General features: G+C 38.0%; 1 protein-coding gene across 1 annotated transcript in view; it reads right to left on the reverse strand.

Moving 5' to 3' along the window:
- Positions 1-16,839, reverse strand: part of alx4 (ALX homeobox 4) — a 33,089-nt gene that overhangs the window by 2,920 nt on the left and 13,330 nt on the right. Inside the window, exons 2-3 of the mRNA XM_005795828.2 lie at positions 13,136-13,449; positions 131-259 (exon numbers count right to left, since the gene is read on the reverse strand). Coding sequence (XP_005795885.1) covers positions 131-259; positions 13,136-13,449 — 443 coding nt within the window. The remainder of the gene's footprint in view (positions 1-130; positions 260-13,135; positions 13,450-16,839) is intronic.

Here is a 16,839-nt window from a genome sequence, read left to right on the forward strand (position 1 = left end):
GAGGCCCAACATGAAAATGAGTTTCACACCCCTGCATATACAGTAGCACTCTCACATGTGGGTCTAAAGCATGCTTCAGTAGAGATATCTTAGTAATCTTTGATTGTAACTTCACCTTGGAGATCCTTACCTGTGCATAGTTTTCTGGTCGAGTGAGAAGTGGGAGTTCGTAAGCAGTGGAAAAGTGTGTGCGCACTTGTTGCATCTGGCCAAAACGTTCTCTCTTCCTCCACTTAGCTCTGCGATTCTGAAACCACACCTGCGAAGAAAGCAATCCATCAGAACAGCGGATGTCAATTAAGAACAAATTGACAACTGTTTTACACGTATCTACTAAAGTCTCCAAGTTATTGTTAAAAACTGGGCTATTTTGTTCATCTAGTCAGAGTATTAAAAAAACCTGAGTGTATTGAACATGGTAAAGAAAATAAATTGCGCTACACATGAAAGTCTTTTTGGGTCTTGACATGTCTTTAAAGTTCTGTCCACACTGGACTATTGATGTGAAAATGGTGAGTCTCCCCCGGTGCAGCGCGTTTCAGCTCCTCCCTTTGATACAAAGCCGTCTGCCTCCCTTCATGCTGCCAGCGTCGACAGATCCACATCTGGGGCTGCAGCTGTTCATAAATCACTCTCAGAAAGGTGTGCTCTCTCCCACATGTCAGCACAGGGAATCCCTTGGTACAGCCCATGAAACAAGTACTGAACTTTTGACCAACATGGTCAAAAGTTGGCCCAGAGATACATTAACTAATAATCTCTGGGTTTAAGTGTTTAGGCAGGTTTGATCTTGTCTTCTGGATCAATAGATTTTAAAAAGGTTGCTTTCAGCAACACGCTGACAAATGCCTTGTATTCAAGCATAACTACAGCGTTTAGGAAAAATTTGTTGTGCTCCAAAATATATATAAAAATATCGACAGGTTGAGGTAATTCCTCAGAAAGACTCTTAAATGTTTCAGTTTGATGTGTTCACTGCAAAAACACAAAATCTTACCAATACATTTTGGTCTAGTTTCAAGTGCAAATTTCTCACTCCACAAAACTAACTTACAACTAACATTTCATTAAGATTTCGGACCTTATTTGAGGTCAATAATTCCTTAATATGGATGAAAAAGTACTAGTTCCATTAGGATACATTAGCTAATTATCTTTGGATTTAAGTTATTCTGCTCTAGGTATGTTTGATCTTGTCTTCTGGATCAGTAGATTTTAAAAAGTTTTATATCAGTAACTTGCAAATTATTTCACTTACAAGTGAAATAATTTGCTAATGGAACAAGTACTTTTTAAAATCAATAGTAAGGAAGTATTGACTTTAAAAAAAAGCTTTTATACATTTCTGAAAAGTTGCTTCAGAAGGCAACTTTTCTGAAGACAAGTTAGTTTTGTCTTATTTGAAATGTACTAATATATTTGCAGAAACTGGACCAAAAATACGTGATAAGATTTTGTGTTCCTGCAGTATGACATGGCTTACCGCCCCAGGTGAGGATTCTCTAAGCATTTGCTACTTTTTATGGCAGAAAGGACGTAAACATTTACATGAGATACATCTATAATTCAGCCATGGCACTAGCGCTCATCATCCATTGGCCATGAGATGAGACGTCGGTGTCTTTTTTTTATGCATTGGGGCTAAAAGCCTTTTACACCTGGGAGTGGCTACTTATGCGACTTTTTGGGGAACAACAAAGTCAGTGATTTTACAGAAGAGCTATGGATTCAACACGTTCAAATGTCAATTTTTTATGAACTGTGCGATGCCCTGGAGGACAGCGCTTCTTATTGTCCAAAAAGAAAACAAACAAACCATCATCCTCCTACTTCCTGTTGTCTTCTTCCTTGTTTCCAGCAGTAGTAACATCCAGTTGTTGATTATGTGATGTAAAAAAAAAGTGTTTCCATTGCAGTTTTGCAAAATACATGTACTTCAATTCAACTGAGAAACCACCCCATCTTAGCGCAAAGATTTTTTTATAAAAAGATTTTTAAATGGTGCTTGGTTTCCATTAAGCAAATTTTATTTCATAATTTCAATTTGCACAGTTCTATGGTTAATGAAAACACAGCTACTGTGACTGAGTCTGTCAGAAATGTGCCTAATAAATAAATACTGGGGTCAGTTAACGGTGCGTGCTAAAAAGTGTGAATATAACATTTATGTTATAGAGATAAATTGAAGAATGTGTCTGTGGTTGTACTGTTGGCTTAAAATCCAGTGCTATTTATTTTGAGCGTGTAAATCAAGCAGTGAAGAGTTGCAAAATAAAAAGCCTGAGAAATTCTGCTTTGTGCATCTGTGGAAAGGAATGTATTTATGTAAAAAATTTTGTGATTGTAAATCAGAATGTGTGGTTGTAGAAACACTTTGCCAACTTGTAAAGTAAAATGTTTGCTTTGTGCACCCATAGATAAGAATTTATGTGTATAAAAACAAGCTAGAAATGGTCTTATGGAAAAGTCTGTTTACAAAAGACAACATATAAAACTCTTCACTCAAGTTCTGTTATTTGGGTTACAGTTTAAATTTGCACGTATGAATTATGGCGGGGAGTTTCTTCATCTCAGCTGATTGGTTACTGTCACTTCATATCACAAATTTAACAGTCCATTCAGAGAACAGATGGGTTTGGTTATCAGAATGGAGTTTTGCTGTGCAACAGGTCCTTGAAAAGCAGCACATTTTGAAGTTTGAGGACAGCACTAACATTTTCTGGTTCAGATGGGCATCCCTTTAATATAGATATTTATATATAAATATATCTGAGTCTGCTCATTCTCCTCTCATCTGTGACTTTACCAAGAAATGTCATCTACACAATGGCTGCTCATGGGAAACTTTGGACCATTATCCACAAACTTAAGAAAAGCTTCTTTTCTTTTTTTAACAAAGGCTTCAACCTATGCAAGTTAAGACCCTTAATGCATTGAGTTGCTGATTTGGTTGAAAAGCATTTGACCTGTTTAGCTAGTAAAGTGGCTGATGGGAGCATTGACCCTTCGCACGTGACGTCACATTCTCTAGAACTCCGCCATGTTGGACGTCAAAAAACAGACATCTGGTAGCCTATTATAAGTTTTGTTTATTTGATTTCACTTTAAAAATGCTCATAGGGTGCTGCACGGTCGGCTGCACAGACAGACAAGGGTAGAAACCAAACGTGTCATTTTATTGTATAACTTTTAATGAGAAAAGTTATGGTGGCGATGGATATCAGCCATTAATCATAATGACAGCCGTCGGTGTAACCGCGGATTTGCAGCGAACACTTTTTACAAGGTAAGATTAACGTTCATATACTTATAAAGTATATGAACGTTCAGGCAAAGTTAGTATTTTGATCAACAAGTCAGGAGGGAGGAGATATGGGTCGGTTTCTATGCTAGCGGTTTCCAACCCTTGTAAATACCGCCGTCTATGAGCCCCAACCAGGTGTGTTACGTTCACAGACAAATTAGCTCGACGCTAACAAGTAGAAACCATGAATAAACTGTCAAAAACAACTTTGGAAAACAATTTAAGTCGTTCTATTTAATACTAGCATCCTTCACCTTCGAGGTCCATCATGGCGCCTTGAATGATTAAGTGACGTAGTTGTAAAGAGTTAATATGTTGATGATGTCATGAATTTCTGATTTAAACTGTGATGCAGTGAAGAGACAGGAGCTACCAACTCCCATTGATCAGTACAACAGCTGTTACCATGGAGACTGAGTGCAGAGTAGTGCTGATCGAACTGTCGGTTATTCTTCTAACTTATAAAGAAAACCCGTACTTCCTGGATGCCCTCTCTAAAAAGGAAGCACAATTTTATTTCATCGCATTTGGGGTTTGCATAGTGAAGCATTTGTTAGTGCTGTTAGTGCAAGAATGTTCTTGAATTCAATATTGACCTGGAGTGCAGGTTTTCTCCATCTTTGCATTGATTCTCTGAGTGCTACAGCTTCGTCCCACAGTCAAACAACATGTATGTTAGGTGGATTTTTGTCTAAGTTGCACTTAGAATAGGGTTGCTTAGCCTGGTGGTTGGGGAGCTCGACTGTCATTTATCCAGCGGCCCATTGTGTTTTTGAGTTAAAAAATGTTTAAAGTTGACAGAAAATTTGAAAATATCCCTTTATAAGTATGTGTTATTGGAAGATTAATATCTGAACACCAACTATAAAGTCCTACAAAATGCAAACATAAAAAAAAACTTAAATAAACAAGCAATGCTAAGCCTGGTGGGGGCAAAAGTAAAGCCTGGTCGCTCGCCAGGCTTATTATACACTGGGGGAAACACTGATCTATAATAAATAGTAAAAAAAAGATGTACACAGTTATTTTTGAAGCTTCATTTGATAAACATCATGAGATTTTTTTTCCATTTCATTGAACTCGAGCTGAATTGAAGAGAAGGCAGTACGAGTCTCCACATGTTTGTTTGCATCTATTTGTTGGTTGTCTGAATCGAATCGTCCCGAGAGAAAAGTGGAAACATCTTCAAAGACTCGAAAGAGAGAAAGAGAGAGAGAGTAATCTCGCTCCGGCGCGGGGGCTTGAACTCGTATTGTGGGTTGATTCCCAGCCCAATCAGCTTGTGGTTTTCAGAGTCCCTGACATGCAATTTTCCCTCAGTTATTCCCTTTATATGCCACCACTCCCCACCCAGCCACCCATGTTTTTCTCACTGTCATCATTTCTCTTAGTAAAGAAATGCACATTAGGGTTAAGAGGCAAAGCTGAGCTGTGAATTTGCAGGATGTGAACTGTTGGAGAACCACATTTTGATTTGCAAATCAAAATGTGTGCAAAAACACAAAATACTACCAAGTATTTTTGGTCTAGTTTCTGGTGCAAATATCTTGCTATTTTTGAAATAAGACTAAACTAACTTACAAGTAACTATTTTAGCAAGACACTTATAACAATACATTTTTTCCATAAGTTAATTTATCTGCTAATGGAACCAGTACATTTTTTTAGTCAATATTGAGGAATTATTCACTTACAAGTCTCTGTATCTTGCTGAAATGTTAATTTAACTTATTCCAAGTTTACTAAGATATTTGCACAAGAAACTAGACCAAAATTACTTGGTAAAATTTAGTTTTTTGCAGTGTGCAAAGGGGTTTCTGATGAGTTGAAACTACATTAACCAGAGGAACCCCAACATGTGCAAAATATCTTTTTCTTTAGGGAGTTTAAACAGATAAGACCACATATGGCTGATATAACGCGTTTTTATATTTGTGACAGATATGAATGGCATTGAATTATAACATTTCTCAGTTCAGCTGGTAAGATTAGTCGACTGCAACAGGGAAGCTGATTTCTTCTCTGGTTACTAAAAAGTCAGGCTGCAGGAAAAAAAGTCAAGGATGCAAACCAAACTTGCCACTTAATTTTATAATTTTTAATAAGGAAAGTTACGGCAGTGACGGATAGCAGCTGTTAATCATAATGACTGATCAGCTGTTATTCATAATGTAATCACGGATTTGCAGCAAACACTTTTTACAAGGTAAGAAGATTGTTTATTTTCTTTACAAGTAAGTATGATTAGAAAGATATCAAATATTTTTATGGAGACGGTAGGCGTCTAACCGTTGGTAACCATGGAGACAATGGCGCACCGTCATGTAGCCTAGCATGGAAAAACTGGTTAGCATCTCTCGTTTTGTACGTTTTTAATGCCTCTCCGGTGTAAAGGGAAACGCTGTTTATGATATAGTGACTTAAATCCTGTGGTGTGAATTCAGGGAAAGTCGGTAATTTAATCAACACTTCAGGAGAGAGGAGGTATGGGTCGGTTTCTAAGCTAGCTAGAAGCCTAGCTAGCTTAGAAACTAACTAGTTTAAACCTAGCTTCGAAATTAGGTTTTTGTAAATACCGCCGTCTATGAGCCCCAACCAGATGTGTTACGTTCACAGACAAATAGGCTCGATGCTAACAAGTAGAAACCATGAATAAACTGTCAAAAACAACTTGGAGAAACAATTTTCGGTCTCATGAAGAGGATGGTCAGGGTTGTCCATTCTTCATAGGATCGTGAACAACCCTGACCATCCTCTTGTCTTGGGAAGGCAAAACATCTTCAGATTCAGTGCACTACTTTCATCACCATCTTCAATAACTCATTGAAGAATCTAAATGAATGAGTAATTAATAATTAATGGTAACAACACTTAATTTTCATTTGGGATTAATAAAGTATTTTTGAATTCTAAGGGTTGTTGCTCTTTGTATTATGTAATTTGTTTGAAAGGGTCTCTGCCTTTATGTTCCCTCTGTAGGTTTGGAGTCTGTTATTGTTTTCCATGTCTTCCTTTTGGTGAAACTTGAATTACATGAGCTTATTATGTCACAGGTTTCCATATGAGCGCTCACACATGACGGCAGCTCACAGTGGATTTATATTCAGAGATGTAGGAGAAAAACTGAGAAAAGGTACATATTTATCAAATTTATTGCTCTCTTTTCTTAGCCAAGTTCCATATCAACAATGTTTTTTTAACCTTAAGTGTTAATGTTGCATTGAGCATCCCTTGGGTCAGAACATGCAGGCTGCATTTCATTTGCACTGAGAAAACATGATGCCTTTCAAAGATTAATATCTCAAATGTCAAGATTTGAAATGCTCTACTTTCCTCTCAAGAGATAAACCATTCTTAGTTTATTGAGCCGTCATCTTAATTGTAACAAATCAAGATAAAGCCGCTCCTTTTTTCATCCTAATCTCTTTGCAGCGCTCCCCCTCCTCTGCTGAAGCTCATCCTCTTCTGTCCCTCAACACCCCGGCCCCCGTAACACTGACCTCGTCCCTCTCTCCAAATGTCGCTTTCCTCCCACCTCCCTTTTAAGTCGACCAAGGGAAGTGGGGATATTGGAAAGTGAGATGGGAGAATGTTCAAACTGGGGCTTGTTTTCATTTCATGTTTAATTTCCTGACGCCTAAGCCCTCGGCTTCTCCACGCCTAACCTTCTCGACCTCTGGGAAGCGTGCAGACGAGAGCTGCAGACTGGGGCGCTCTCGTCTGCACATACACACACAAAGCAAAGTCCCCTTCCTACCGACTCTTAAACACTGTTGGCAACAAATATTTTAAAGCTGGACTTTCTAAGAACGCTTTTAGAAACTATTTTTTGAACTTTAGAGTGAAATCAGTCATTGTTTCCTTTGCTTGTCATTGTCTCCTAGATTTATGATCCTTTAGTCTGATCATGTCACCGTTGAAGGGGAAAGTTTACACATTTTTAGGGAAGGTTTTATTGAAAAGTTATAGTAGTTAATATAATACCTGCAGAAGATAATTACCTTGGTGTTTTCATTGGGAATAAATCCAGATTAGTTGGTCTAAAGCTAAGCAAACCTTTACAATCTTAAAGCAATACCAGTCTCAAAAATATTATACCATTTTTTTGGTGAATGATATTTTCTTTGAACGTCGGGTTTGCAGCAGGTTGGATTTCAGACCACAGCAAGTGTCTTTCTTTCCCATGTTCAGTTGTCTTGGTTCTGGTGTTGAATACTAACAAATTGAATTTCTCTTTGCATATTAACGTTAAATCTCTGGAAGATCGATTAACTCTTGTTAACTTACACTTAAAGCTATTTTTTAAACATTTTCATTTTTAATCTTGCTTCTTTAATTATAAACCTTAACTCTGAATGAACAATTAATGTGTCATTGAGATTGTTTGGTTTGGGTGTCTATTTCAACTTAAAACATGAGTTCCTATTTTGATAAACAATAACTCAAATAAATCCCTGATTACAGTTGTTTTTCTTTTATTCCCTTGTTTAAGAGCAAATATACTTGGCTGATCTGAAATATATTTAGTTTAGGAAATGTGTAAAAATCCTTTAATTATTTTTTATACAGCTTGCTGAGTTTCAAGGAAAACAGTAAATCCTACAAACTGAAACTGATTTTTGAAAGATTTATTTCTGTACAATAACATGATGCAACACACTGATGTGATCTTATAGATTTCTTTATATATATATATATATATATATATATATACAGTATATAGTTGGACTTGCTGGTGTGCTTTGCATTATTGACCTGCTGCAGAACCCAAATGTACTTGAGATTAAAGTCACAAACTGATTGCCGTACATTTTCCTTTTCAGGATTGTTCCAACAACTGCAGTTAGTTGCCAGATCTTGAAGAAGCTCAGCGGCTCCAGACCGTAACACGACAAAAACCACGTTTGACTTTAGGTATGAGGCATTTTTCTGAACGTTTTTGTTTAGTTTTACAACTAATATAACAAGATCGAGACCTTCCAGGTTTGTCTTATCCACAGAATGGCATCATCAGGATGTTTCTTGACAAACATCAGATGCACCATTTTGTTCATTTTGTGCCAGCAGAGGTTTTCACCTTGAAACTCTCTCCAGGATGCAATTTTTTCCCCATTTCTTTCTTATTGCTGAACCGTGGGCTTTTATTGGTGAACCATGGACTCTGGTTAGTGAGTCCTACAGTGCTTCAGACGTGGATCTGGGTTCATCAGTGAACTCCTGGAGGAGTCGTCAATGTGGTTTTTCTAGAGTCCCAATGCTTTAAAATGACTTTAACCTTTTTTAGGTTGATAGTTAGTGTCTTTGCTTTTAGTTTATTTTTAAATCGTTGATTCTGAGATTTTTCACCAATTTTATGTCAGACATTTTACTGTAAACAGTGAAACAGAAGTTAGCTTCTTACACATTTGGTAGCTCATGCTTAATTAATTTTAAGACAGGGGGGGAATTACTTTTTCCACAATGATCCAGGTTGGCTTAGAAGGTTTTTCCCCTTTTAATAATTAAAATCATAACTAAAAACAGCATTTTGTATTTGTTTAGGTTATCTTTGTCTAACACTAAGATATGTTTTGGTGATTTGAAACATTTCAGTGTAATAAAATCAAAAATATTTAAAATCTGTTCAGAGACAAATAATCTTTTGCTATAGCTTGACAACATTTTGAGAGTTTCCATTCAGAGTAAAAATATGATTCTATCTGATTAAAATGTTTCACATTGTGATGCTATACCCTTATCAATGAGTAAATTTAACAACAGCTTAAAGGCTATTGGAATAGCATTTTCCCAAAACTGCTGACAGTTTTGAGTTCAGAGTTTTCTACTAAGGTAAGATTTTCGCTGCTTATAACTCAACAACTCCCAAATCCCCGCCCTTTACCTCATGCAGTTGTTTAAACGTACAACACTTCAGTACCTCTGTCCTAAACAACATGCCCACGAGGATGAAACCTACCGACTGCAAACACTTACTACTTTTGTTTGTATTATTTAGCAGACATCTGCAAGGAAGGTGGCTCGGTATTCTTGGAGCTCAAAGTGCTTGGCGGTGATACAGTAATTGCTAAAGACGCTGACAGCAAAATGCAGCTTACAGAGCCATTATGGAGCTTTATTTATGCTCCAGAGCCAGCAGGCAGGGAACGAGAGCGAGAGAGGAAGACGGAGAAATGGAGGGCAGAGTCTCGAGCTATAAAAACAGCTTTGAAGTCCAGCCGTCTCACCTCATCTCTGTCATCCAGGTCCACTGGAATTGATAGAGTGCCTCGCTCACTTACTCTCACACACACACACACACACACGTGCACACACACATTCGGCCCCCTTGTTCCATTAAAACATGGGCAGCAGGGGTGAAGTCCAAGACCGAGGCTCTGAGCCAATTGTACCAAACTGGTGGCAGCAAAAAGTCACATGAGTGATTACAGAGAGCTGCAGCAGGACTTTATGAAGACATTCATCACCAAACTGAGGATGAAACCGAAGGACTCTAATGGTGGCGTTTAGGCTCCGAACATCTGTAGTGTTCGTTTCAATTGCAGTTCTGCTGGAGATGAAACAGATTCTCCAGTTGCTTGGCGCGCTCCGAGTGCCCCACAGTCCTCAACGATTCAACATCCCTGGACTTTGTCTCTGTGGACCTTCAGTGAAAATTGTGGCATTTTAGTCTTGATTGCATGCATTTCTGGGGCCTGACTTTCTTTAATTTTTTTTTTTTTAGAAGTTTGGGTCAAACCTCACAGCAACTCTGCTGCATAAGATGAAAAACTTAATCATATTCATCTGGGGAACGGACAGGCCTGTGTGAACGCTACGAAAATGTGCTTATTTTACTGTACCACCGCGAGGACCAGGCCAGGTTCCTCCGTCCCTGACTGTGTCTCAGGCTGTGTGTGGAAATTGAAACTGGCATCTGAGAGTGTCTTTTATATCCATGCCAAACGGCTTTGATGACTTTCCATGTGTTTTCCTTGCGTGCCTCCAGAGTGGAGCGGTGAAGTGGTTTGAACGTGGTAGTTGCTGCAGAGAAACCCTTGGCCTCTGACCTTCATGTGAAGTCTGCACCGTGTAAGTGCAATGAGCAGAGTCTTCCCCCGGTCCCACCCACCCGATGCTCTGATCTAAAACTGGCAGGGGGAAAGAGAGATTTAAAACAATAGGCCTCGCTGTTCTGCTGATCAAAACAATCTCTGTCAACGTGCCAGAGTTGAGTCTCTCAGCGTTTTCTATCAGATCAGGAGTGATTATCAGCATTCAAACAACAACTATGCAGCAAGAGACGCTTCAGCATTCAAGGGACAATCTTCTCTGGACAGGAGCAAAACCATCAACCAATTTTAAGACTTGCACTGCAAATACACAAAATTTTACCAAGTATTTTTGGTCTAGATTCTGGTGCAAATGTCTTAGGAAATAAGTAAGTACATTTTTAGCAAGATATGGGAGCTTAATTAGAGTCAATTATTAATATTGATTTTTTTTTAAAGTGCTAGTTTTACTGGCAGATTATTTCACTTATAACATGAGGAGAATGTCTTGTTATAAATGAAATAATCTACCAGCAGAACTAGAACTTTTTCATCAATATTAAAAAAGTATTGACTTAAAACAAGCTCCCATATCTTTCTGAAAAGTTACTTGTAAGTTAGTTTTTGCTTTATTTCAGTATACTAAGATATTTGCATTAGAAACTACAAAAATACTTGACAAAAATAAAATTTTGTGTTTTTACAGTGTGGTCCTCCTTCTATGACCACCTATTATTGTTCCTGCTATGACAAACAGTCATATTTAAACTTAGCGTCAAAAAGGATAAAACTGTTTCATGTAATATAAAATCTACATGCCAAAACCGAGCTGACCTGGTAATACAGCAGCCCTTTTGTCCAGATATATATATAACCTAAACATAGTGGTTAGTTTGTTCTTTTCTGTTACATGAAACCATCCTGACATTTTCAATTAGCAAACAGGCGCATATTTAAAGTTTGCTGGTCTGGTGCTTGTTTTGGTCATCTGAGGCTCCAGAGTCCTGTAAGATTTTAGAAAGGTTGCCTCAAGGTGTTCTCTCTTAGCTTAATCTATTTAATACGGAGGCCCCTAGGGGACATAGGGAAAAGTTTCTTTTGCATTCCCTCACAATACGTTTTATGTTCCCTCGCAATAAGCAAATACATCCTGGTCTATTTTGTAGACAACCACAAATGTCAATTTAAAATTGCAAATATATACACAATGTGAAAACATGTCTATATATTCTTAATTTTTTGGTGCAAAAACCTGATTGAAAATGGATTTATTCACTGCATGTTTGTGTAAGGTTGCGATGGAACTGCACATGAAAACGGCTCTTTATTAACCACTCAGACAAAAAGACACGATCAAAACTGAAATAGTCCAAATAGTTTCCTCCTAATGGAAAGTTTCTGTTTCCATCCCTTCTAAGACAGAAAGAGCCCATGTTTGGGCTGTTTTATTTTTGAATTTTGCACATAGGTTTGTGGTGCAGTTCTCTCCTAAAGAAAAATATATAAAACTTCAGAAATGAGGTGCATGGAAAAACCTTATGAAAACCTCCTAATGTAGCAGAAAGTACCGTGGCCACAGGAAGAAAGACTTTCAGTATTCAGTTATGCTGCATGAACTGATCAGTACATTATTGTGAAGGAACGCAAAAGTTTTGTGAGGTAACGCAAAAGAAAAAAAATCCCCCATGTCCGTAGTTTAAAGCTGATCAGGCTTTGACAACAAAACAATCTGGTTGGGTTTGAAAACATGATTTTTATGTAAACCACAGTTTTTTCACAAGTTTGAAAGTCAGAGATGGGTCAAGATCCTACATACTTATTGGCACCCCTGGGAAGAAAACATGTTTACTTTCAGATAAACTGTTGCTAAGAAGATTTTAAGCTGAAGTTTGGTAACAGATTTTAAAAAGACTTTTACCCTTTAAAATCCAACAGATATCATTGTCCGGGCTTATTTTCCACATTTCCAAAAGGTTTAAATGTTTTGATTATTTCTCGGAAAAATTTAGCTAACTATCTATTTCCTTGTCTAACATGAATGGCATGTTCTTTTTGAGAATGTTGTTAAATTCCTAAATTTGTCTCTTTTTGTGTATTCCACTGGAAGATAAATTATATATGTGATAAATGGTTCCTACACTTTTAAAAAGTATTTATTTTAAGTGAAAGGTATAATACTTAATTTCCATTTTATTTCAAGAATTACTCAACATGCTTACAACATTGGTACAGTTGATACCATTAAAACATTTTTTGCATATTTTTTTCCATCTGAAAACAAACGTCGCCCACAAAAAGTTTAAAAATCTCATGATTTTGCAAGACTGTAGCACTGCAGTAAAAATGTTGGTAACAATAAATAACACAACTCACAGGTAATACTGGTACTTTTCCAGTAACTAGGATAGTAATTTTTGAAACTTAACGAAACGTACATAATTTCCTGGAACTTTCAAAGACTTTCCTGATTGTCTTAATCATGATAAACTAAAATACCTACTTAATTCTGAAAAGCTGCAGAAAAAGAAGTTAGTAGGTTCGATGAAGTACCTGATACGCTTCTGGAAAATACCTCATCAGTTTCTGGAAATATCCTTGCAAATATTTGCAAAGTACCTGCCAAATTTCTATGAGGTAGTCATACAAATTTATGGTAAAGTCTGTTATAAGTTCTGCAAGGTGCCAAGTTCTGGGAAAATATGGTCTGTACCGAGTGTTACCAAGGCATTTTGGAAACACAGAATGGTGACTTCAGTCCAGGGAGACTGAAATTACGTGGGGAATATTTCTTTTTTACTCTCACCTGAACCCGAGCCTCTGTCAGGTCCGTCCTCAGCGCCAGTTGCTCGCGAGCGTAAACGTCTGGGTAGTGCGTCTTCTGGAAAACTTTCTCCAGCTCTTCCAGCTGGTAGCTGGTGAATGTCGTGCGGTTGCGTCTCTTTTTGCCTTTGTTGCTCTCCGCCTCGCTTTTCTCCAGCGGGCTGGATAGGTCGGACCCTGAACGCTCGCTTGGCCCCTTCACAACGGGCTCCTTCAGGTTCAGGTAGCTGCCCTCCATCCCAGGAGGATCAACACTTGGCGGAAGCTCAGACTCTGTCAGGCCGCTGTGGTCTTTTCCTGTATGTGTAGGGACAGGATGGGGAAGAGAAATTTATGAGGCTATTACCAACATTTAAAGGGAAGTTGCAAAAATGTGACCTTTAGATATTTGGGAATAAAATCTGGACTGCAAATTGAATAGTCTCCACTGGAACAGTTGAGTTTTCTAAAAACGTCTGCAAAAGAAGGAGAGTCGACACTTGGCAGATGCTAAAGGGCATAAGTCAGAATACGTCACATGAGTTTGGACTGTTGTATTTTTTTGGTCCTACTAGAAATATGAACAGATACAGATTTTAAAAACATCAGGTTATTGTATAGCAGCTATCGACTTAGCTTGTTAGCTAGAAACATAATCATGTTTCTAGCTAACAAGCTAGAAACATAATTATGTTTCTAGCTACTACTTTCCTGCAAATAAACAAAATTATGTTTCTAGCTAACATGTTGGAAAAATGAACATTTTGTCTGGAAGATAAAATTTTTAATTTCTTGGAAAAATAAATGGCTGCTTAAAATGATTTGTGCTTAAGAGATGACTTTTATTTTGAGTTTTTGTCCACATTTTTGTCCACATTTTCTCTGATATTTTTTTATTTTTGACTCACAAATTCAACAGACACATTTGAAAAATGAAGATCTGTTTATTTCTATGATGTCTGATGCTTTTTATTTCATCTTTATACAATTACGCTATTATGGATTCTTTAATATTGGATGATATTGACCACATTTTTCAATATTATAGAGTTTTTACTCATCCAAATGCCCAAAAATCTTTTATGAAACTGTCCCCTTCCCTTTAACACAGTTCCAAATCTGAGACACCTTGTAGTTTCAGGACTTGTGGGAAAATAATAAAACCTACTTACATAAACATATTTATCCTTGATTAAATAGTTATCCCTCGCAATAAAAAATTTAAAACTGATTCTGGAAAAGGTTAGATATGAACGGAAATCCTGTGGGAACCATGTGCATTGTCTCACTCATGTTTTATTTAGAGACCTAAAGAAATGTAGTATAAATCTCAATTGCTGAGAAGAAGTGCCTTCTTTTTTTCTTGTTTGAATGGTTTGTCACAACACATTGGTAGTGACCTGTGACATGACCTACAAAGTCCCCTCCCTATCACCTCTCCATCATGTTACGTGAAATCCGAGCTACGTGAAATCTGCTCCATCTTGAGATCTGTTTGGTGCAGAGTGCCGACGTGGAGGGGGGAGAATCGCTCTAACTACTACCACAACCAGTCTTACCCTGTCAGATGTAAACAACATTGTGTTTGTCGCCTTCGATTTCTCGAGCGTCCATTTTGGGACAGAACTCGCTCTGTTCCCGTCGCCGCCTTTTTCTGTGTCTTTCTGAGGAGATGAAGAAAGCTGTGCCTTCTGCTTCAATAAACAAACAGCCATGTGAATAAATAAGCCAAGGGGCTCTGGTTGCAGACCAGCGAGAACACTGAGCTCGGTCAGCCTCTGTTTGCCTTTCCTGCGATGGGGAAAGGGAGCACCTCATCCTAAATGCACTGGGCGTTTAACTTCTCATCATAGAAACACATCTGTGGCTCTTATGCATCCAATTTTATTTGCCCGTGTGCATGTATTTTAGTTTGTCACTTTGTATTTCAGTTTGGAACAATGAAACTACTCCTTACCAGCTGTCGAGGGAAGCAAAATTATAATTTCTGGCAGTTGTGAATCTTTTTTTTTTTTTTTTTTTCTTGTTGATGACTAAATATCTTTGGACTGATGAAGCTAGGCGGAGGCTGTCAGCAACATCCATGTTTGTTTTCACAGATTAGCTCTGCTTTGGCGAGAGCCTCCTTCAATGAAATGTCAATATCTATTGGCCGAAAGCTGCAGCAGCCCTCCCCCGGACTCTGTCTCCAACCTGTCCCAGCTGAGACGCTAATGGAACAGCACAGCTCTCCCAGCTGGAGTTCATGACCTCAGATCATCACGATCTACCTGTCAGACCTTTTTATGGTCTTCCCGCAAGCAGATGTTCTGACATCACCAACCCCTTGAATTTGGCCTCTTCTCCTCATGCACTGTGCAATATTTTTGTTTCTCCCCCCTCGAGGAGGAAGCATAGCTGCCATGTTTGTGAAGAAAGACAGGTCAAGTCCAAGTTCCTGCCTGGCATTCGTGTCCGTGAGGGGAAAATACAGCTATTCCCCGTGAGCAAGGCCCATATCCTGTCAGGCTGAAGGGGCACATGGGTGCACTGAGCACGGGAGCAGGAAGGTGTCCGGAAATATTTAGGATTCTCATTTCGTTTTATCTCCATTTTGGAATAAATTTATATTTACTTTTCTCATAAAGAAATAGTTCAATGTTTATATATGTATATAAAAAAAACACTATGAACAGCAGCTTGCTTTCAAGGGGACGTATTATGCTAAATTATAAATTATTAAATTATACTTGCATTTTGGTTTCTTCTGCTTCTAAAAATCAACCAAAATGCTTTAAAAAAACCACACAGTTAGTTTTAGGCAATAAGTTAATATTTTTTGGTCTCTGGAAAATGACCCGTTTCAAAAACCTCTGGAGTGTTACAGAGGCACTTCCCGTTACCTAGCAACCCAAACTGAGCTCCAGGAGTTTGATCAACTGGTTTATCCGCTGTATCCACTGTACAAGTATGTTATTTTTGGCTAGCTATTCAGAAACTTGCTGCATTTTTGTTGGTTGTGCAGGAGGCTCCACTAATGCTGTTCAAAGATGTACGGTTGTATAATTGCGTATCTGCTTGCAGCCATTTTCATTTGTGAATGTAAACGTTGAGTTGTGGGGCGTGACCAGCAGAGGCCATAAAACAGCTAATTCTGAAAGGAGATCAAAATGGGCAGAACTGAGCAGACTGAAATCTCTTTGTGCAAGAAAATGTAATGAATATGTTTTGTGTAGCCCATAGACCTATCCTAATCTGTGCAAGGAAGCATAAAAGGTCACCCTTTAAACTCGAAATGCAATAAACATAACAAATAAGACAATATTTTACCATTAAAATGTTGCTGTGTTTGCTGAGACACTGAAAATCGTGTCGCATGAGGATAAAAGAGGAAAATTAAAGAGCATTTTGTGGAATATCAAGTCCTTTTATGGCTTTCAGAAACTTGCGTTTCTTTTGCTGTCTCTCCCTGAATAGTACACCATAATTGGGATCAAATGTGTAGAATTCACCATTTTGTACTATGTGAGGACAGATAAGGTTTCCTTTAATGTAATCGTAGTGTATTGTCTTATTTTATGTTTAACAGCTGAATAAATCCAATGCTTATTCTGGTGTCAGTTAAACAGATTAACATTTAAAAGTGAGTTGATCTTCCTCAGTGCAGACTGAGAATCTGCATAGAAAGGCAAGAAGTTAAGCAACATTTATAGGGCCACTGTTCATCAG

This window comes from Xiphophorus maculatus, chromosome 2 (assembly GCF_002775205.1).
Source record: "Xiphophorus maculatus strain JP 163 A chromosome 2, X_maculatus-5.0-male, whole genome shotgun sequence".
NCBI lineage: Eukaryota > Metazoa > Chordata > Actinopteri > Cyprinodontiformes > Poeciliidae > Xiphophorus > Xiphophorus maculatus.